General features: G+C 41.2%; 2 protein-coding genes across 4 annotated transcripts in view; both read right to left on the bottom strand.

The window, feature by feature from the left end:
* LOC122746892 (zinc finger protein 420-like) overlaps positions 1 to 21,338 on the bottom strand; it is a 40,963-nt gene extending 19,625 nt beyond the window's left edge. For 2 of the 3 annotated variants that reach the window (XM_043992972.1, XM_043992974.1), the window contains exons 1-3: positions 21,258 to 21,338; positions 10,439 to 10,497; positions 1,423 to 1,549 (exon numbers count right to left, since the gene is read on the bottom strand). In XM_043992972.1, the coding sequence (XP_043848907.1) occupies positions 1,423 to 1,549; positions 10,439 to 10,497; positions 21,258 to 21,270 (199 nt within the window). In that variant the 5' untranslated portion in view covers positions 21,271 to 21,338. Of the gene's footprint in view, positions 1 to 563; positions 660 to 1,422; positions 1,550 to 10,438; positions 10,498 to 21,257 lie in introns of all 3 variants that reach the window. The other variant, XM_043992973.1, reaches the window with a different exon arrangement.
* LOC122746894 (DNA (cytosine-5)-methyltransferase 3A-like) lies at positions 16,207 to 17,209 on the bottom strand. Its single transcript, XM_043992977.1, has 2 exons — positions 17,128 to 17,209; positions 16,207 to 17,033 (listed from the first exon to the last, which is right to left on the bottom strand). The coding sequence occupies exon 2, from the start codon at positions 17,006 to 17,008 to the stop codon at positions 16,268 to 16,270; it is 741 nt and encodes a 246-aa protein (XP_043848912.1). The 5' UTR covers positions 17,009 to 17,033; positions 17,128 to 17,209; the 3' UTR covers positions 16,207 to 16,267.
* Positions 21,339 to 21,818: the final 480 nt, after the last annotated feature.

Here is a 21,818-nt window from a genome sequence, read left to right as displayed (position 1 = left end):
TCAGGAGGACCCAAGTTCAAATCTGGCCTCAGACACTTGGCACTTACTAGCTGTGTGACACTGAGCAAGTCACTTAACCCTCATTGCCCCACAAAAAAAACCCAAGAGAATCAAGGACTTCATCATCTGACACCTAAATTACTAAACCAGGGTCCTCATGAGTAATCTTGCCCATGTCTAGCCTTTCTTCCAGATCACACTACAGGCATGTACTTTCCTAAGACAGTAACTCTATCATATTATCCATTTCCCTGACTGAAGATGGTCAATTTCTTCCCAACAGGCCCCAAACTACAAGATCTCAAAATTATTCAGGGAGGGATTCTAAGGTTCCCACAAAAGGCACCAATGCTACCAGTTTTGTCTTATATGAAACTTCTAGGGAATAAGCTTGCTTTTGAAGAGATTTTCAAAAGAAAAAGGCACATAAAAACATAAACACTTTTCTTCTCAAGCAACCCAGGGTGCTTTGAGAAGAGTTCTTTACATTTCAAAGGTGTTCAACTGAGTAGCTCCATTCCTGTTTGGAATGAATCTCATCAGCCTGGTCTTCACTTACGCACCTGGACAAACCACTTGAGGGACTTCTGTCTCTGATATCCAGAGTTCTTCCCCTTGCTCCAGCTGGGATATCACATGGGGTTTAAAAACTGACAATCCTGACCATGTGAAAAGACACAGAAATCATTAGGAACACAGACCCATCACTGATTCTCAGACTTGGAAAGGACCCCAGAGACCACCTAATCCACAGCACACTTGATCCCATCTACAACACGCCCACTGAAAAGGGGGAACCTTTAAATCAGTTAGTACTCATTACCGGGATTTCTTTTTGGTTTGATGACAGGATTAAGCTCCCTTCTTTAGGAAAAGCTAGCCCTAACAGCTAAGCCAACCTAGCACAGATAACACTTCTTTCAATTCAGTCCTCATCCTTATTTCTTCCATGGAGAGTGCTAGAAACTCCAAAGTGGAGCACAAAGCACTTTGTGTTTTTGTTCTTCACAGCTTGGCAGGAAGATTCACAGAGGTGATTTGACTGAGAAGAAAAATTAGTTCATTTGAAAAACTTTTTGTCAATATTATGGGAACCTTTCATGTCTTCAACTTGTCTCCTCTGAGAATTTAGGGTAGAATCTTTGATGTGAGGGAAGAGGATGGGAAGGTGTACTATCATGGATACACAAAAGTATTGTAAAAAGAAAAGCGTATCCCATAAAAATAGGAAAAAGAAAATCTTTAGTTTTGCATGACTGAGCATCTCCCCATATGACATCTCTTTCTCAATATTCCTGAACACCAAACCCAGCAGTTAAGCACAGGGTTAAGCATTACAGACATTCCAGAATCCCAAACACATGCTAATACACAGACACCACAACAGATAGCTTTTTAGTTACAGAGGAAAGCTGTCCTTACCCAAGGAAACCAGGTTCTTATAGTTCTCCAGCATCACATCCCTGTACAGGTCCCTCTGTGCTGGGTCCAGCTCCCTCCATTCTTCTTCAGTAAAGTCCACAGCCACATCCTTGAATGTTATTGATTCCTGAAATGGTAAAACAGATCCTTGCTCTTCCTTTTCTTTATACACACCAAGAAGAGAGAAATGAAGGTAGCAGAATGTAGAAGAACTGGTTCTCACAGCATTGAGGGTTTCATTGTGTTTTATCACATATTTGTGGAGGAGCCATTTACTACAGGATATGCCTGACTTTGGACTAGAAGGGAGAACACACAGATACTTTTTTTGGGTGGGGGGGGTTGTTTGTTTGTTTGTTTTGTGTTGTTTGGTGAGGCAACTGGGGTTAAGTGACTTGCCCAAGGCCACACAGCTAGTAAGTGTCAAGTGTCTGAGGCCGGATTTGAACTCAGGTCCTCTGGACTACAGGGCCGGTGCTCTATTCACTGTGCCACCTAGCTGCCCCATACACAGACACTTTTATGTTATTACTTAAGTCACTTCTAATAGCGGTTTTCTCAACCTTTTCTTGTCATGGACCCTTCTGGCTGGCTGCTGCAGGATCCTGGGGATGCCTTAAGCTGAGAATCATATTTAAACAAATGAAGGAAATGCTGACTTTTATGTTGTGATCAGGAAACATAAAGATATGGGTTTTTCTGATCCAAGTTCATGGATTCTTTGAACTCTATCCATGGCCTCCTCAGGGAACTCTTGACCCTAAGTAAACAACCCTTCACTAATGGTATCTAGCATCAGAGGTGTATCTCATCCAGAAGGAGACAATTCATCCAGCAGGTGGAGAATCAGTTTAAGAGAGTTCAAGGCTCACTCAAAGTCCCAGAGACACTTATCTCAGAGAGCAACAAGACAATGTATATAAAGTGCTTGTGAACCCAAAATTGCTGGAGAAGTGTTGCCTATTACTATTATTGCTAGTACTAATTTTTTTGGTGGGGCAATAAAGGTTAAGTGACTTGCCCAGGGTCACACAGCTAGTAAGTGTCAAGTGTCTGAGGCCAGATTTGAACTCAGATCCTCCTGAATCCAGGGCCAGCACTTTATCCAGTGTGCCAACTAGCTGCCCCTATTACTAGTACTATCACAGGGAAAAAAATTTTTTTAGTATCGCCATCCCAACCCTCCTCTCAAAATCCCTAACTTTCTTCTACCCAAACAAAAGTTCTCCCTTGTAACAAATAACTATAATAAAGCAAAACAAATCAACACATCGGCCAGAATCACTTATATAAGCGTAGACTGTATGGTTACTTGAATGTTTTCTGAAGGTTGGCTAAAATTCACTTGCAAATTTATCTGTTTCTGGGGAATATCTTGAGTTTAATTTCTCTTTATTATATTGGATTCTTAAAAATAGGGCTCTAAAACTGGGAGATAAATATTTTATAAATATTTAGCCATTTCACTAGGGTAGCATATTTGGTCCTGGCATATAATTGGCCAAATTTTCTAATTTCTTTTGTAAGGATTTTTTTTTTCCCATTTTGACAATTCGATTTTCTTTTTATCAGACTGGTTTTTGTGTGTGTATGTATATGATTCTACATTTATATTTTGAGTGGCTTGATTCTCCCATTTTTTTAGAGCTTTAATTTTCAAAACTGCTATCTTTTGATTGGTTGTATTACAAGAAAGTAAAATTAGTAATTCCATTTTGCCCTCATCCACCATTTTGCTAAGTATTAACTTCTTGTAAGTTATTCAAATTCAGGGAAATCACAAGACTACTTCCACCCTTCTCCCCAAACCACCTACTATTGTCTGATTTTGAGAAAAGTCCTGATGCTCTTCACCAATAAGAAAGGCGATTGAATTGTTTTTGACATCTTTCAACTATATGATAACTGTAGAAATCAAGATCCTGCGCTGACCAAGAGTCTTGGACCCAATTTGTTCTGGTAGTCACAAGCCTTGCTGAATAAACTGCCATCTGAAATAGTTTTTCAATATTTCTCTGTGACAGTTTTCATTTGGGTTTTTTTTTTACTTGTTGCCTTTCTAGTTTGTCTTTTTTTTTTTTTGCATTTTAAAAAACTACACTGACTAATTTATTAAGCTATTCTTTCTGTGTTTAATGAAGATTTCTTAGCATATACATTTTCCCCAGGGACACTTTGCCAGCATTCTACATATTTTAGTAAACATCTTGTTAATTACTTTGACAAAACTATCTGCTGTTTAGATAATTCATATTCTGACCTACCAATTCTTTAAGATTGTTATTTCGTCTCCATTTAATTTTAATCTTTTCTCCATATCCACTTTACTGATAATATTTTCTATTGTGTTGTCATCAGTAAATGACATGTTTAATATTCCTGCATTTTTTGCATGTTCATTAAATGTGTCAATAAAGAGTTTTGTACTCACTTTACTAAGAACAACACACTAGCTGGAATAAGAACCAAACATTTAATTAATAATTATCTTTTTTTGGTGTCTTAAACAGGTACAGACCACCTTCTCAAAATAAGTTCTTTCAGAGGCAACTTTGATATGACAAAAGCTTTTTATTGCATTCTCAAGAAAATGGACACCCACAGTAAAAACAATCAATGAATGCAAGTGCTAAGAGTTTGCAGTCCCGGGGCAGCTAGGTGGCACAGTGGATAGAGCACCGGCCCTGGAGTCAGGAGTACCTGAGTTCAAATCCGGCCTTAGACACTTAACACTTACTAGCTGTGTGACCCTGGGCAAGTCACTTAACCCCAATTGCCTCGCTAAAAAAAAAAAAAAAAAGAGTGTGCAGTCCCAAGTCTTAACACACTAAATCCCTCCCCCCAAGTCACTGTAGGTCAGTTCACAATCGGGTTCACAATCTTCCCAGCAGATTTCTAACTAAATTCTCCTTGATATGTTACCCCTCTGATCCACATAAGTCTTCGTGCAACCCATAATCGAAAATGGGGTGGAGATTTTAGGCAGGGTGGAGAAGTTAATATTAGTAAGTCTATTAAGCAAGCACAGTAGTGACTAGGGTTGAACTTTTACCTCGTTTTACTAGAGCACTGGTGAGAGTCAGTTCAAACTGTTTTTTTACTAGTTCTCCCTCTAACTCTGAAAAACTTACTTTTCTCACATTCTTGAGTTGACATAATTCATTAGATAGTATTCCCTTGCTGTTTCTTATATGGATGGGCATGCTTTTCCCTAACTGAGAAGAGTACACTACTTTAAGAGGTTATTCTTGTATCTCACACTCCCTCCTCTTCTATTTGGGAGTAATGGAACTCTTCTCATTCCATTTTTCCAAAAGTGTTTCTGTCTCATGTTCTAAATCCTTATCAATATTTTAATTCTCTTTCATTATTATTGTATAACCTGGTGGCCCTACTGGGGTGGTTTTTGTCATGGCACTTTCAATTAGTCTCTTTATCATCCCTTGGAGAAAGAGTATAACGCAACATCCTATAGCCATAAGTATTCCAAATATAGTTATAAAAGTGGTAAAAATAGATACTATAACCCCTTTGCATTTTCCAAATCAAGTATTTAACCATTCAGTCCAAGATGTGTCTACTCCAGAATTTTCTGCCAATTCTTCTGCTAATGTAGAAAGTCCTCTCAGTGCCCTTGTAATTGACCCATTCAGCACTATACTATTTGGTATAAATGTACAGCATTGTCCTCCTAACATTACACAAACTCCTCCCTTTTCTCCTAGTACCACATCTAATGCCATTCTATTTTCCCAAGCCATCTCACTCTTATAGCACAAGGAACAAGTGTCAATATCTACCAAGAATATAACAGCAAGCATGGTTAACAGCATTAGCTAATATCAAGCCTCTTTGTAAGTTCAGTAATGTACTCCCACTGTCCATTTAATTAGCAATTTCATCTTGGATCTCAGATGTCCCATGTAATTGTCTGGCCCCTGGAATTCCTTTTCTTGAGGCAGTCTGGAAGATGTCTGGTCTCCAGGGTACCTCTCCTCTTCAGGAGATTTACTAGATTCCTCAGATGTTCTTGTTAAAATCTCTTGCAAAACAGATCTCAATACAAATTGTACAGTCTCTCAAATTCTATTTCTTCAATAAGTAGTCCATGTGGTAAAAACTACCTCGAACCTTATGGTTTTGATCTTATTAACAAGAAGGCTCTAAGAGGAGTATCAAAATCAAGGTCTCAGAGTTTATCCGAACATTAAAGAATGAGTATCCTATATTGTTTACTGCTTTATCTAACTCTGTATCTAATAAACATTATGACCAACCAGCCAAAGGGTTACCACGACCTTCAAGCCATATAACCTAAATGTTTCAAAATACCACAGAAAGCAGAACTCTTAAATTTTTCCAAATTACATATATATCCATTTGACTTTATTTCTCCAAAAAAAAATTTCACTCAATTGTTTAAGATCTAATCTTCACATAAAACTTAGGTTACAGAATACTTTTGTAAGAGAATGACTATAAATGACCTTACATAAAAGCTACCAAGTTAACTTCAATTGTAGTAAAGGACTTAGGATGGTACTTAAGTAAATTAGTTTCAAAACAGTGCATGTCAAATAAGTTGTCTATGATAAAACATATTTGTATCACAGGACATGCTCACAGACAGCTGTTATTTTCACATTACATAATAAACTTTCCATAGGTGTAATAAAACATTCTATAAGTTACCCCCTCTGAGAAAACTGGTTACATTAAAATTCTTTTCTTCAAACATTCTAGTTGGGCAGCTAGGTGATGCAATGGATAGAGCACCGGCCCTGGAGTCAAGAGGACCTGAGTTCAAATCCGGCCTTAGACACTTGACAATTTACTAGCTGTGTGACCCTGGGCAAGTCACTTAACCCCAATTGCCTCACCAAAAAAAAAGGGGGGGGGTCAAACATTCTAGTTGTTTAGAATATAAAAAGAACTAGAATTTCTAGATTAAATAGTTTGAATCTTATACTTGCATCTCACCCAGATATTACAGTATTAACCTAATGGATGAAGATCCAATATTGTGTTCATGCTGATCACATGACATGATTACTGAAATTTGCCATAAAAGAAGAGAGACAAAGCTCTCAGGGAATAATACTTCCCCAAACTTCATGTCCACTCCAGGCAGGAGTTGTATAGCTAGCCAACTGAAGTGGACCAGGCTGAAAATCAGCCAGGTGGCATAGTTTTCATTCCATGTGTTATATTGGGGAAATTGAGTCAGGAGAATCCTACCTCAGCCTTTGCCAAAAGTTGTTCTCCCAGTCTTTCCCCTAAGAACTCCACCTGCATTGCGCGCCTGTAAAAACCTCATAGGATTGCTGGCACCATGCCTCAATGATCATACATGGAGTCAGACTCAGAATAATAACAGCAAATTCCAACAATCAGTACTTCAAGTGAATTCACTTCTCAATGGTCATATATCCTGGATAGCAAGCATTAACCATACTTGTCCTTATATTAAATAGATGCTTTTCATCCCTAAGTTAACACTAAACAAATGGATTGGCTTTAAGATTTTTAATAACAAACAATAAAAGAGTTGGAATAAGTGCAAATAATCCCAAATTACATACAGAGAACAGACTAGAAAATGTTTCACATAACGGTATTAGTAAAACAGGTTCAGTTATTAACCATATCGGCATAAACATAGGATAGTGCCCTCAGCATTCCTTTAAAGAATGAGAAAACCTTAGAGATGACTCCACTAGTGTGCATGTGTTTCTACACACATTCTAATTCCAGATTAAATAACAATCATAGGTAAAATTATATTTCCCATTGCCACAAGATAATTAATAAGCTACTACTCCTTACTAACAAAACTGTCTAAATCAAAGTAGTAAGACCTTACCCAATTATAGCTTATTACATACAGTGATTTAGATGCTTTAGTATTAATTTAATTACCAATTAATTCAATATTACAATAACAACCTTCCATTTTGTCTAGAAATATATTAGGAGTTATAAGCAGGACACACCAAACCTTAGAATGAAACTCAAAGAGAATATGTAGGGTTCCCCTCAATTAATAAGGCCTCACAAATCACAGTAAATTTGGGTATAACTGTTATCAATATCAAATTATTATAATGCATTAGCCTACAAATAAAATTTAGTAGGCCTTCTAAAAATCACACAAAATATCTTTTACTTAAACATACACACAAAGGGTTTCTTTTTTTGCAAAATGTTTCTTCCTAAAAGCATTTTTCTTTCTTTTTTGTAACAGTATAATTCTTAATCTAATAACATCTAGATTATAAAAGAAATTGCTTTTGTAACAATATAGCTGATACAACTGTTTACCAAATCAGAAAATTTAGAAATACTTCCCTAAACAATATTATGTATGTAAAACTTGAAATAAAACCTATTGCTAATCAAGTGACCTTAATTTACTTGAATACATTTCCAAATTACCTTGCACAGAAAATCATTCCTATTACCAACATTCACATCTAACAATCCATATAAAGTTATCAAGCATGAAGCAATTACATCTAATTTAAAAAATAATTTTAAAAACTTGACTTTCATATAGTATTTTTCCTATATTAAACACTGTACCAAGCATTTTACAACCATATAATCCCCACAACATTGGAAGGTAGGTTCCATTATTATAGAAGAGTAAACTAAGGCAAATAGAACTTTCTTACACCTAATAAATTTCTTAAAGCCAAATAACAAATATCTTTCCATGTTAGGTCCTAATTTACTGTAATAATCTTGATAAGGAGAGAACTCTCATTTCCTTCAGGGCAGATTTTAGCTTAAATCAAATCTAGATTTATAATCATTAATGGTAATAAATTTAATGTCTAAGGCTTAATACTCAGCACTTAAAAATATTATTATTTGTAAATTAATAGATTTCCTTTTCTTTTCTTTTTCTAAATATCAGGTGGTGACAATTCCAAGCTTTCTATAACTTTGTTTTTTACTTCCTTAAAGAGCTGGATAAATCCTCAATCCCCTACCTCCTTTATTTATGTCTGAGATTTATCTCAAAAAAAAAAAAATCACATGAGACTTCACATGTCTTTATTTTTCTTCTTGAATTATTATTTTTTTTAGACTCTCACAGACCTTTTCTCACTTTGTGAGCCAAGACAGGGTTAAGTAGTTGTTTTTGTTCAAAAGTGGAATTTTTTTCCCCCTTCACCTTGAGATTTGGCACTGGCGTGGTTCCCAAACCTCTGGACAAATGTACAACTGCAAACCGCTTTCTAAAGTGACAGTAAGCTCATCATGTTTTCCCCTCAAAATCTCCAAACTGTTTGCTTTTAAATCGCCTGTTCACAATGTAAGTGCAAACAGATACAACTTTCTTTTCTGCCCTTCACTCCTCACTCAGTCCTCCATAAACATTTTTGCTTTCTCTCTTCAATAGAAATCTCTTTTAAATCTGCAACACTCTTGTTTCTTTCTTATTCTGCTCTGGCACTTCTTGCACCTCTATTTACTTAAATCATCTGAAACTAGCACAATGACAGTTAAGTCAATATTTTACTAAAACCTTATTTTTCCAAAGTTAGACCCAGGGCTCTTCATTAATCTATTACAAAATCCAAGCGTTCCCTAGGAAGGCCTTGATTGCTTAGTGAACAGTTTTGGAAATTAAAGAATCATATATTTTTCTCACATTCTTGAGCTGACATAATTCACAAGATAATATTGCCTTGCTGCTCCTTTTGGGCATGCTTTTCCCTGAGAAGAGTCTACTACTTTAACAGGTTGTTCTTATGTCCCACAGTATTCATCTTGTTAATTACTTTGACAAAATCATCTGCTGTTAGATAATTCATTTTCTGACCCATCAATTCTTCTTATTCTCATTTTGGGGGTTGGGGATGGAGCAATGAGGGTTAAGTGACTTGCCCAGGGTCACACAGCTAGTAAGTGTCAAGTGTCTGAGGCCACATTTGAACTCAGGTCCTCCTGAATCCAGGGCCAGTGCTTTATTCACTGCACCACCTAGCTGCCCCCTGACCCATCAATTCTTTAAGATTATTTCATCTCCATTTAAGTTTAATCTCTCCAAATCCACTTTACTGATTATATTTTCTATTGTGTTGTCATCAGTAAATAATGTGTTTAATATTCCTGCCTTTTTGCATATTCATCAAAGGTGTCAATATATACTTTTATACTCATTTTACTAAGATTAATATGCTAGCTGGAATAAGAACCAAACAACTAATAATTATCTTTTTTGGTGTCTTAAGAGTTTTAAAGTTTTATTAAGTGACGTACAAATAGCTCAAGTTGCTTTAAAAAGTAGTTAAGGGGGGCAGCTATGTGGCACAGTGGATAAGGCACTGGCCCTGGATTCAGGAGGACCTGAGTTCAAATCCGGCCTTAGACCCTTGACACTTACTAGCTGTGTGACCCTGGGCAAGTCACTTAACCCCAACTGCCTCACCAAAAAAAAAAAAAAAAGGCAGTTAAGGATGAACCAAGGCAAAAAAGAAATGAAACATTATTTAATAATTAAGGCATAGGACAAAGAAGGAAGAGGGAAGAAGGGAAAAGATTTCTCTCTCCACATATTGTTCATGATAACTGTGCAAATTCAAATAGTTATGACCACTTCAAGGGATTCATAATTCATACTCATCAGGTCCTCCTTGTGTATATTATGAAATCAAGATGATGTAAAAACAAAGGCTATCAATCATTTCTTTTAAAAGAAGAGATATTGGGTCTAACTCCAGCTCTTCCCCTTCTGAGACCGGGCAAGGCATTTGATCTCTTGGGCTCAGTTTCTTCTTGCACCAAAAGAGGGGGTTGGGCTGGGTGATCTACTGTCCACTCCCATTCTCACCATCTACCAACCTGACATCTTCTGTCACAAAAGGCCCTTCTTCTGGGTGAGAAAAACTGGGGGTCTGGTGCCCCAATAGGACATGGCTGGGCAGAGACCAAAGGAAGGGAAGGTGACCCACCTGCTCAAAGAAATGAACCAGTATTTGGGAGAGAGAAAAAAAATCCAACTCACCTGGTCTCTGTCTGACAGGAGATCAGAGGTCATTCCTTCCTCCTGCTCTGGGCTCCTTTCTGAAAAAGGGAAGAGTCTTGAGAAAGTAGAGCTGAGGGCAGAAAAGGTTCCCTGAGGGAGACCAATCCTGATGTGTAGCTTGCAGACTCAGCAGCATGGAAATCGCCAGACAACCAAGAGGGGTGACCACCAGGATGCCTACACAAAGAGAGGCCAAAGGGCTCCCCAGAGGGATCAAGGCCCTGCTGGGAAAGATGAAAGAGATGGCCCCTAGGGCCCAAAACCCTGTCCCCATCTCTGTGGTCACAGGAGGCCCCAAGGGTAGTACTGAGACCTGAACTGGGGCCAAAGGGAAGGGGATTCACAGATGTGTCCTCTATGTGTTACATGATGTGACCCTCCTGATCTAAGGAGTAATAGTCATATCACCATGAACATACTTCTAATGAGCATTTATACACAGCATTAAAGTTGGGAAAGCACTTAACAATGTGATTTTGTTTCTACCTGACAACCACCCTGAGAGGGAGATGCAATTATCCATGCCCATGTTACAGATAAAGAAACTGAGGCAATCATAAAGGAAGTGATTTTCCCAGGGTCACAAAGCTAGCAAAGGACTGAGGCTGGAAATGCATTCAGGTCATGTTTACTTCAAGCCCAGAGCTCTAGTCACTGTGTAAGTTAGCTTCCTCATTAATTAATAATCACCTGACTGTGAGAACACAAGCTTCTCACAAACAACAGTATTGGGGCAGAGGTGGCACACTGGCCCTGGAGTCAGGAGGGCCTTCATTCAAATGAGGCCCCGGACACTTACTACCTGTGTGAGCCTGGGCAAGTCACTTACCCCTGTTTGCATCATTCTCCCCACTTGTAATATGAACTGAGAAGAAAATGGTAAATCATTCCAGTATCTTTGCCAAGAAAATCCTAAATGGGGTCACAAGGAGTGTGGCAAGAATGAAAAATAACTGAGCAAGTCACCCTGAAGCTGAGGAGACCTTTCTCTAATTGAATGTGGGAGTAGCAGAAAGTCTGGCAACACTAAAAGGTTATGTTTACCTATTTTATATACCCGGGGTAGCAGAAAAATTTCTCAGGCAAAATGGGGTCATGAGTAGAAAAAGTTGAAGAAGCCCTGCTCTAGTCCTAGGGTTCTTAACCTAGAGTTCAGGGATTGCCCCAACTCTAAATGAAATTTCTTATTTTTTCCAATTATGCATTTCTGAATAATATTCAGAGAAAGGATACAAAAGCTTCACCTGGCTATGAAAGGTCACAAAAAAAAGGATAGGGGGATGATATAGGCCCAAAAGAAGGAAAGGGCAGGTGGGGCCTCTCACAGTGTCCCCTGGAGCTGCCCTCCACGATGACTTCTGTGTGACAAGAACTCCTTTGGTGACTGTAGGGAAAATTCTTCTCAGAATCCTGTTTTTAAATGCATAAAGCAGAACACCTAGAATTACAATGGAAACCATTTTATTGAAATATTGTCATCAAAAAATTTTAAACCCAAAGTTTATTGACTTGTAACGATTGGAATGTCGCCACCTGCTGGAGAACTACTGTAGGAAAGCTCTGTCATGAGGAGAAGGCATCTGAGGGCAAGCCATGTGGAAGTGATGTTTGCTCGTGGGTACTGTCTATCAAAGCTACCAGCCAATCAACTTGAGGAGCCTCCCATTTCTGGGAGGAGGACACGAAGTAGGAAGTGGGCACTGGCGGAGAGGGTCTTCCTCTTTTGGTTCCTGACCTCGGCATGGCTGGTTGGATGCTGGGGTCTCTTAGAAATAGTTAGATTTTTACCTTTCTCTCTGATCCTAATGGTCTTTAATAAATATTTAAACACTTAAACACTCTTGCTAAAGCTTATAATTTATTGGCGACCACTCATTAGATTTTAGACAGTATAGCTAGAATTTTAGCCCCTTTCAGACTAGAGGTTCAAAATCCCTGAACTAGTGTTGAGAGTAGATGAACTGGCAGGATTTAATTGGTGGGTTCACAATCCATTAATGAACAAGCAAGTCCATCTCACTAGACCCAGATGGCTCAAGAGTGAGGTTGGTGACTTTGCACAGTCCTGCCTCAATTAAATCCAATTCACTGCAAGTCATGACATCACCCCTGGATGTCACATGGTCCTCTTTGAGAACAAAGGACAAACAACAAACAACATTTTGTAACAGCTGTCCTGCTGGGTACCCAACTGGGCAGCTCCAATTGAGCAACACAGCTCCTTTCTCCTCCTCTGTCTCCTCTCTCCCTTTCTCCATGTAGGGAATCATCTCTTTTCCCACAGGCACTCTGCACAAAGGAATATGCTTATTTGCCAAAACCCCACATGATGTCTTGGGGGGTTATATGCTAGATTTCTGCTAAGAACCACTGCTTAAACCCAAATAACTTTCTTTGACTTCTGGATGGTTCAGAGTGGGCTGAAATTGCAAATTGTTTCTATTTTGCCCAGAAACCCTGAGGGTCTTCCCCACCCCCACCTCTTTATTTATTTGCCTTCTTTTTGACTAGATAGAGACTTTTAAAAAAATAATAGGGGCAGCTAGGTGGCGCAGTGGATAGAGCACCAGCCCTGGAGTCAGGAGTACCTGAGTTCAAATCCAGCCTCAGACACTTAACACTTACTAGCTGTGTGACCCTGGGCAAGTCACTTAACCCCAATTGCCTCACTAATAATAATAATAATTTTTATTTAAAGTTTTGAGTTCCAAATTCTATCCTTCCTTCCCTCCCTGAGGCAGTAAGCCATCAGATATAGTTTATACATGTGCAATTATGTAAAACACAACCCTGTGGCAAACCCAGAAGGCTCTCTGTTGCCCCTCTGACTGAGTTCCCCCTCTCCATACTTGGGCTGTGGTCACTGAAGCAGCAAAAGTTTCCAGAGACAATGCTTGGTCCGTCTCCTAGGGTCCGAGGACTCAGCTGTGCTAACCTTGCCCTGTTAAGGCCTGGAACAAGTTATGACATATCAAGGCTGGAAGGTTGAAAAATTTCTCTTAGAATTATTCTTGCAGAGACTTTATTTGATTTTTTTGTGGTTTTTTGCTTTAAATACTGAGCTATCCTGAATAACAAATCTCACACAGTTATTCACACAAGGTGGTGCTGCTGTGTCAATGACTCATTGTCTCTGATCCTCAACTCCCATCGTGGAACCTTCGACCCTAACAACTGGCGCCTGAACAGGGACCGGGACTTGGACCCTGGAGGGGCAGTTGAAGCTGTGCCCAGAGTAGGAGGCTCTGTGTTGTAGAGGATCATCTAGGAGACCCCCGGGAAAAGGAAAGTGCGTGCTACAGGATCTGGTGAGAAACCAGGAGTGGGGGATAGCACCCAAAAGAACTCTGAGCACCGCCTAGCTTGGGTTAATTTAATTTTCGCCCGGTTGAAAGATATTGGCTCAGATCCAAAACAGGACAAAATGTAACTCGAGGTTTAAAAGACCTCAATAAAGATGCATATACTCTGCAGTTAGTAACTGCAGGAAAAGGGGTTAAGGTAAATGGAAAGACCTTAAAGCAATTTATTAAGTTAGTATATGAACAGGCACCATGGTTCCCAGAAGGACCTAACATTATAATGCAATCCTGGGAAGAGGTTGGGGAAGCTATTGTAAGATCGAAACAGGAGCTCCCGCCTTCCTGTGCCACTATATATAATGATCTAAAATTGTGTCTTGAGGATTCCCAATTCCTCGTGCAGTTAGAAGAAGCCACTGAAAAAGGGAGCAGTTCAGAGTCATAAGATGAGAATGAGGAACAAGGAGATGGGGGAGGTTATGGATGGGTCAGGAAATTTTGACAAATTGGGAAAAGAGAGTAAGGAGAAAATTGGATGTAGCCAAAAAGAAACAAATGACTTTAAGATAAAGGAGAATTCCAATAGCACTGACCTGGAAAAGAAAACAGGTAGTGTTTTATTGCAATACTGTCTGGCCACAGCAACCCCCTCATTCAGCTCTTGGGTTCCCCATGATGGAGTATTCATTGTGTTTTTCCCCTCTGTTGCCTCAGAAGCCTCAGTCACATTGGGTGGGACCCCAAAGTCTGAGGTAGGATTTTTCTCAGGTGTGGTCTTAGCCCAACCCACCTTAAAGGGACAGAGAGAGAAAACATTCTGCATGCCCCTTCAGTTGTATCCTTACAAATTTGGAAAAGGAGAAAATATCTTGTGGCTGTTTGTTTGTCTGTATGCAGCTCCTAGTCTGCTTGTTGTCTTGTGCATTTATGTCTGTCAAATGTTGTAACTTTGTCGTACAATCTCTTGGAAATTTTTGGTTGAACTCCTGTAGCCTTTCGGAGTGATGGCCAGGCTCTGAAAGTAGGGGGAAGGGAAGTCTCTGACTTCTGGAAATCTTTACAGGTTGGTGTGTGTACTTAAGAATTTTAATTTGGAATCGGGATGTAACTTCTTTGCTAGGCATTCATAGTCTTAGATGGACATTGTAAAAGCTGGTTTGAAAATGCTGCTACTCTGAACTCTTTTGTAGTGGAATGGTTAAAAATCAGGAACTATTTGTAATGTGTAAGAGTTTTAAAGAAATAAGTCAAGGGTGACTTTCGCTGCTTTCTTTCTCTCACCCCTCCCCGCCCCACCAGGTGCTGGCTGTACAGCAAGGGAGTGGTGAGTGAGAGAGAGAATGTTTAGAAAATCTTAAGAAACTGTTCAGAGTATTTTAAATAATTGGCAAAAGCAAATAGAAAGAAAACTGTGCCATTGTGTACTGACTGATCAAAGAATCTTGGAGGAAAAAAAAAAGGAGGGGGAGTATATTTAAGGTGCACTGCCACTTTAAGTGTTCACCTGTCATTTCAAGGTTTGTGAATTCTGGAAGAAACCAAAGAGTAATTGAGTTTGATTGGAAAAGTAAAATATTGTTGGAATACTGCTAAGTTTTTAAGTTACTTTTAAATTGATGTATATGTGTTAAAATTGTGTTAAATTTGTAATTGTGTTAAAATTGGAAAAGCAATTGATGGTTTTAACAAAAACAGGTACATTAGTTGTTTCCTTTAAGACACAGAGGAAACCATTGGAAGCTGGTAAATGACTGCATAGAAAAAGACCTTCTAGACTTTTTTTTTTTAATTTGCAAACTTGCCAGAAAAGAGCTGGTTACAAGGAATGTTTTGCTGAGGATTTATAAGGTTGCTTATTGTATAGAAGTAATTTCTAATGATTGATCTTTACACTAGGATAAAGTTTAAACCTGAGAAGAAGGAAGGAAAAACCAAGCAACATGTGTGTGTGTCCTGGTAAATCTTTTTTGCTCATTGCAATTTCATGATAGTAGAGGTTTGCTATTTAAGATATTTTGGGGACTGTAATTTATGTTGTTTTGAGTTTTGAATTCAGGTATAATTGTCTGGATGGTTAAGCCAGCAATCCAAGTACTGGAGAGAACGCCACAAATCAATGCCACAAGAGGGAATGTGCTGCTTACAGGTGGAGGTATCTGGGAAAAAGCTGAGAGGACAATTTCGGACTCAATCCGAGGTAACTCCTTCTGGCTCATTGTGTACCTACTGAACAGGAAATGTTTCCCCACCTGGCTATCCCTGAATTTGGCTGTTATTGTATGACTGGTGGTCACTTGTAACTTTTACCTGAAATCAAACACAGCTAAGGATGTTTTATCCTGGCCTTATAATCATGTCCCTGCTTTTTCTTTTCTTTTTTTTTAACCAAAAAAATGATTTATTATAACAATTTGTCAAGCTCCAATTATGAGCAAGACTCTGTGTTAGACTCCAGAGAATCGGGAAGATGTGAGTTTTCAAGGGCTGCCCCACATAGAGCAAGTCACTAGACTCCCTGAGTGCCTGGAGGCACTACCCAGGAAGCTAAATTGAGAAGCTTGAGTTGATCTGCTCTGGTTTCAGGGAATTTCCTCACAGCAAGTTTCCTACACTCCCTTTTCCATCGTGCCAGCCACTCATCTCTCTTGCGTTTACTGATGTAGTAGGGATCCCCAGCCTGGAAGGTGAGCCTCTGCATGGGCCGCTGTCGAAGACTGGATTCCCAGCCCAGACCTCCCCGTAACCATCCCCGAGCTCCCTCCATTTTCACAGAATCAAAGTGGGTCTCCTCCTTTTCTTCTTTGCCACCCACAACAGGGGCCTCCTGCCCATCCTTGGGGGTACAGCAGCCATTCTCCAGGGTTCGGGCAGCCTCCGGGGTGCTTTCTGCCTCAGCCTCTCCCTCGGCTCTCGTCCCGCCCTTTCGCCCAGCAGGGCTCCCTTCCTCTGGCTGGGGCTCACTGAGCTTCTCCACGTCTCCATTGGGCAGCAGTTCTGCAGGACTGGTATCCTGAGCCATGGAGGGGGACTTTGAAGTTGGGGCAACATCCTTAGAGGTGTCGCTGTTTTCTACCAGGGGGTGCTTCCGCTTCCGGCCGGGCCGTCCCACCTTCCTCATGGGAGCACTGGAATCTTGTCGCTCCTCCTTGCCCCTCGGCTCCTCCAGCTCTTCTTCCTCCTTGTGGTCCTCGTCCCTCTCCAGGCTGGAGCTGCTGCTGTCCACGGTGGTGGCACCACTGGAGGGCATCGTGGGCTGAGAGGTAGGAGGCCGGCTGGGGAGGGGCAAGCTGAATTTGTTGGCTTTGGGTAATTTTTTTTTTTTAAAGAAAATTTTAAACTTCAAGAGAAAAAACCAAAAGCACACACATGCAAATTGGCAAATCCACAAATTCCAGCGTCAAGCCCCTGGTAAGATGCGGTCCGTCTGTAGGATTGGGATCCAAGCGGCTCCACCAAATCTCCTTGTTGGAAAGGATCTTAGAGGCTGTCTTGTTTACCCCATACCCGAACAAGAATCCAGCCACTGCCTAAAGACCTCCAAGGAAGGACAGTCCACCCCTTCTCAAGGCAGCCCACCCCATTTTTGTAAGGCTCTAATTGGTTTTTTTGGGGTTTTTTTGCAGGGCAATTGGGGTCAAGCGACCCGCCCAGGGTCACACAGCCAGCAAGTGCTGTGCCTGAGCCCGGACTCGAACTCAGGTGCTTTTTCTTTTATAGCAGATTTCTGTAATCAGAGCAAGTCATCAGTAGAAGAAACGAGCACAATGCAAGTATGTAAGATCTTATTGTTTTCAGATTAAATGTGTGTTCCCTTTTTATGTCAAACAACAAAGTATTTTAGTCAGGTTTGCCTTATGCCTGCTAATGCTTACATGGTATTATGATAAGGTTAAACTAACTGGGTATTTTTCTGGTTTAGAAGAAAGCAAAATTCTTCCCCATTCAGATGAGAGGGAGGGTGGTAACTAGGAAACATAGTTATGCATTTCAGGTTTTATCATAAATCTGCCCAGTCAGATCTCTGTTCTGTACTGCCAAGGGCACCAAGCTACCAACTCCGTAGTACAAGGGAATCACAGAGCAGACCTTGCTGCTAGATTAGTTGCCAGGTCCATTCACTGGTCCACCCTAGCCCTGGTCCCCTTGCACCCTACTGTGCCCCAAAGGTATTTCCCCTTCCTATAACAAGGAGGAGATTATAAATCTTTAGTGTTAACTACCAACTACTTAAGCCCATATTTTATCTTGGGCTATTTGAATTCTAGAGTAAAAATGCTACTGCCTCTTCTCATATTAAAGTCAGAAGAGGAACCTGGGATCATTTTCTTTGGTGGGTCCGGAAAACTGCTGCCCTCACTATTCCTTTTGTGGGGTAACCTGAACATGAAGCTATGCTTACAAATTTAACCTTGGTAATGGAATAAATTTCTAGTTTTACTGCATTAGGGTTACAAGAATTGGAAGAGTGCTTGAACTCTCTGGCAAATGTGGTCCTGGACTGAGGTGGAGTCTGTATGAACACCTCCCTGAAGGTTGAGCTGCCTTACAGAGATTACCTGGATGGCGGAAACAGTTCATAACTGCTTGCTTCGTCCAGTTTTTCATGGAACTCTTAGATTTATTCTGTATTAGGGTCCCTGTTGCCCCTTGGTCTGTTTGTAAATCATTTATGTTTTGTGTTGTGGTTCCTGCATTTCTAACACTAGTTCCTACATCTCCTTCAATTCATAAACCCCCTGTGGGACTCTACTTTGCCCCCACTCAGCAGGAAGTAGATATAGAAGAATTGATCTTTGTCCTTTTTCCCAGGGTGTATGAAAAGGGGGGAATGATGTAGGAGGGAAAACAGGATTAATAGAGATTTTTGTAAGGCTATATCTTAATTAAGAGATAATATAGAAATTAATGAAGAAGTAGAAGTGTTGGCTATGTTTACAAAATTACGTTTTGATTATAGGTTTTCTGCATTTTGTTTGCTTCCTGTACCTTATAATGGTACCAAGTATAATTTTACTAAGATTCAAAATCATTTATGTGGTTTATGGGGATGTTCTAATATTACTATGAATATTGATGAGTTACAAAGTTTTGTTAATGAAATAGATAAGAGTCTAAGGGATGATTTTTCACCTTCCAAAACAGCTTCTGATATTGCCCTATTGATTGTTCTTGGGTGTCTTGTTTGCATAGTGATACCCTGCTTAATACGCAGGGGGATGGCCATGGCTAAGCTGATAATTTATAACATCAAGCTGGCGCAAAAACAAAAAGGGGGAGATGTGGCGAATCCAGAGGGCTCTCTGTCGCCCCTCTGACTGAGTTCCCCCTCCCCATACTTGGGCCGTGGTCACTGAAGCAGCAAGAGTTTCCAGAGACAATGCTTGGCCGGTCTCCCAGGGTCCAAGGACTCAGCTGTGCTAACCTTGCCCTGTTAAGGCCTGGAACAAGTTATGACATGTCAAGGCTGGAAGGTTGAAAAATTACTCTTATTCTCTTAGAATTATTCTTGCAGAGACTTTATTTGATTTCTTTGTGGTTTTTTGCTTTAAATACTGAGCTATCCTGAATAATAAATTGCACAAGGTGGTGGTGCTGTGTCAGTGATTTATCATCTCTGATCCTCAACTTCCATGGTTGAAAACGCAACCCAGACACAACCCTATTAGTCATTTTGTACAAGAAAATTCGAATAAAAGAAAAAAATGAAAGAAAATGAAAAATAGCATACTTCAGTCCGTATTCAATCAAAGTTAGTTCTTTCTTTGGAGGTGGAGAGTATGCTTCACCATTTGTCTTTTGGGATTGTCTTGTATTGCTGAGAATAGTTAAATCACTCACAGTTCTTCATCAAATAATATTGCTGTCACTGCACAATGTTATCCTGGTTCTTGCTCATTTCACCGTACATCAGTTTACATGTCTTTCCAGGTCTTTCTAAAGCCGTCCTGTTTGTCATTTCTTATAGCACAATAATATTACATCACCATCATATAGCACAGCTTGTTTAGCCACTCCCCAGTTGATAGGTAGTTCCCCTGATATCTAATTCTTAGCTACCACAAAAAGAGCTGCTATGAATATTTTTTACAAATTGGTATTTTTCTCTTTTGGGAGATGAAAAGAACCCATTCTTTGCTTCATTTCTTACCTAAACTTAATCACTGAGTAGGCATTGCTTCAAAGACTTGTGAAAGGCCTTAGCTTAAAAGGTCAAGATGCCCTACTGCACCTGGGGCCATCTCCAGTCTTCCTAGTGTAGATCTTGCCAGTGAACTCAAATAGCTTGGGAGGAGAAGGGTGAGGCTGGTGACTCAGCATAGTCCTGCCTCACTTAAATCCAATTTACTTTACGTGATGACATCACCCCTGATGTCATCATCCTCTTCTAGAATGAAGGACAAACATCAACAATCAATGAGCATACCTACTATCAGCTTCCACCTTATATTACCACTCATTTGATAATGTGTTCTATGGAGCTCTTACCTTCTTATATCATTAAGTTTTTACTTTATATATTACATTTAAAATTTTTTTTATGTTATATGTGCCTGCATACTTCTAGGCTTGTATAACAATATTTTTGTCTGTTTTGTTTTGTTTTTGAGGGGCAATGGGGGTTAAGTGACTTGCCCAGGGTCACACAGCTAGTAAGTGTCAAGTGTCTGAGACCAGATCTGAACTCAGGACTTCCTGAATCCAGAGTCAGTGCTTTATCCACTGCACCATCTAGCTGCCCCTGTATAACAACATTTAACCCTCATTGAGCCCTGAAAGTTTTGGGGAGAAAGGGTTGTACAGATTTCCTTGGGGCCTCACACACCTCCTATTATTCGTCCCATTGGAAAGATGAGGACGCGGAAGCAGACGCCGGTTAAGTGACTTGATCAGGGTCACCCGGTTGAGAAAAGCCAGGGCTCCCTCACTCCAGACGCCCCTGGATCGTCCCCCCAGGTCCTCCTGCACATATCTACGTAGACTGTTAGATGTTTACGGACACTCGTACGGAGATCCAGGCCAGTGACAGTGGCTATTGGCCCCTCCGGCCAGGACTGACCCAGGGGGAATGAAGCGAAGCGATGCGATGACACCCCCAGGGAAGACCTGCAAACCTTCACGCGCTGCCGGAGGGGGGGCTGCTGTTCTTCCCCAGAAAAGGAGGGGCCCGGATCTCATCCGAACCCCACGACTTACACCCGGGTCAGGCCAGGGGCACAGGGAGGCTGCTCCCCGAGACCCGCGATGCAAACTTCGGACCACACTCGGGACGGGGCCACGGGAGACCCACAGTGCTCCGAGTCACAGAGCATGCGCACACGCGCTCCTGCCAGCTTCTCACCCACTCACACGCATTCTCCGCCCCACCGAGGTTACACTCACCCAGTCAGCGACACCCCACGGGGAGGACGCACTCTCGCAAAGCACGCACCCACGAAGAGGAGTTCGCAGCGAAGCCCGGACACCCGCGGACGCCCCGCAAAAACCCACACACCAACCTCCGCCTGTCATCTGAGCAGCAGAGCTGAGCCACGATTAGGAACGGGGAGAACTTCCGGCTTCCATTTGAAATACGCATGCGCATGCCGAGCTCCGAAACTTCCCTGGAGCCCATTGGCACCTGGCAGGGGTGTGTGGGGGCGGGGGTTGTAAGGGGGTGGTTGTCAGACAAGAAGACGCAGGCGCGATCTGAGATCCCGATGCCTTCTGGGAAATGGAGTCTTTTCTGCCGCTGCGCCCGCCAAGGCGCGGGAGGCACTGAGTTCCCAGGACGTTATCGCCCAGAGGGTTTAGCGGTGCCCTCTGGGGCTGAATCTTAGCGGGGAGGGGAAGGGGGAGGGGGTTGGGGAGTGGGGGGTGAGACTGTCGCTGGAGGTCTCAGGTGTAGGCTGCAAATGAGAATGAGTTTGACTGGCAGCCAGAAACAGGTGGAAGGCGACGGACACAGGGAGAGAGACGGGACGCGCTTTGCACAGGGTCTACCCCCGACAGCAGGCTCTCCACGGACTGGGCTCCTCCGGCCCGCCCCCTGTGCCCTCTGGGACCACAGCTGGGGAGGC

Source organism: Dromiciops gliroides, chromosome 3 (assembly GCF_019393635.1).
Source record: "Dromiciops gliroides isolate mDroGli1 chromosome 3, mDroGli1.pri, whole genome shotgun sequence".
In the NCBI taxonomy this organism is placed as follows: Eukaryota; Metazoa; Chordata; class Mammalia; order Microbiotheria; family Microbiotheriidae; genus Dromiciops; species Dromiciops gliroides.
The sequence above is the reverse complement of the archived record's forward strand: the minus strand, read 5'-3'. Positions and strand labels throughout refer to the sequence as shown.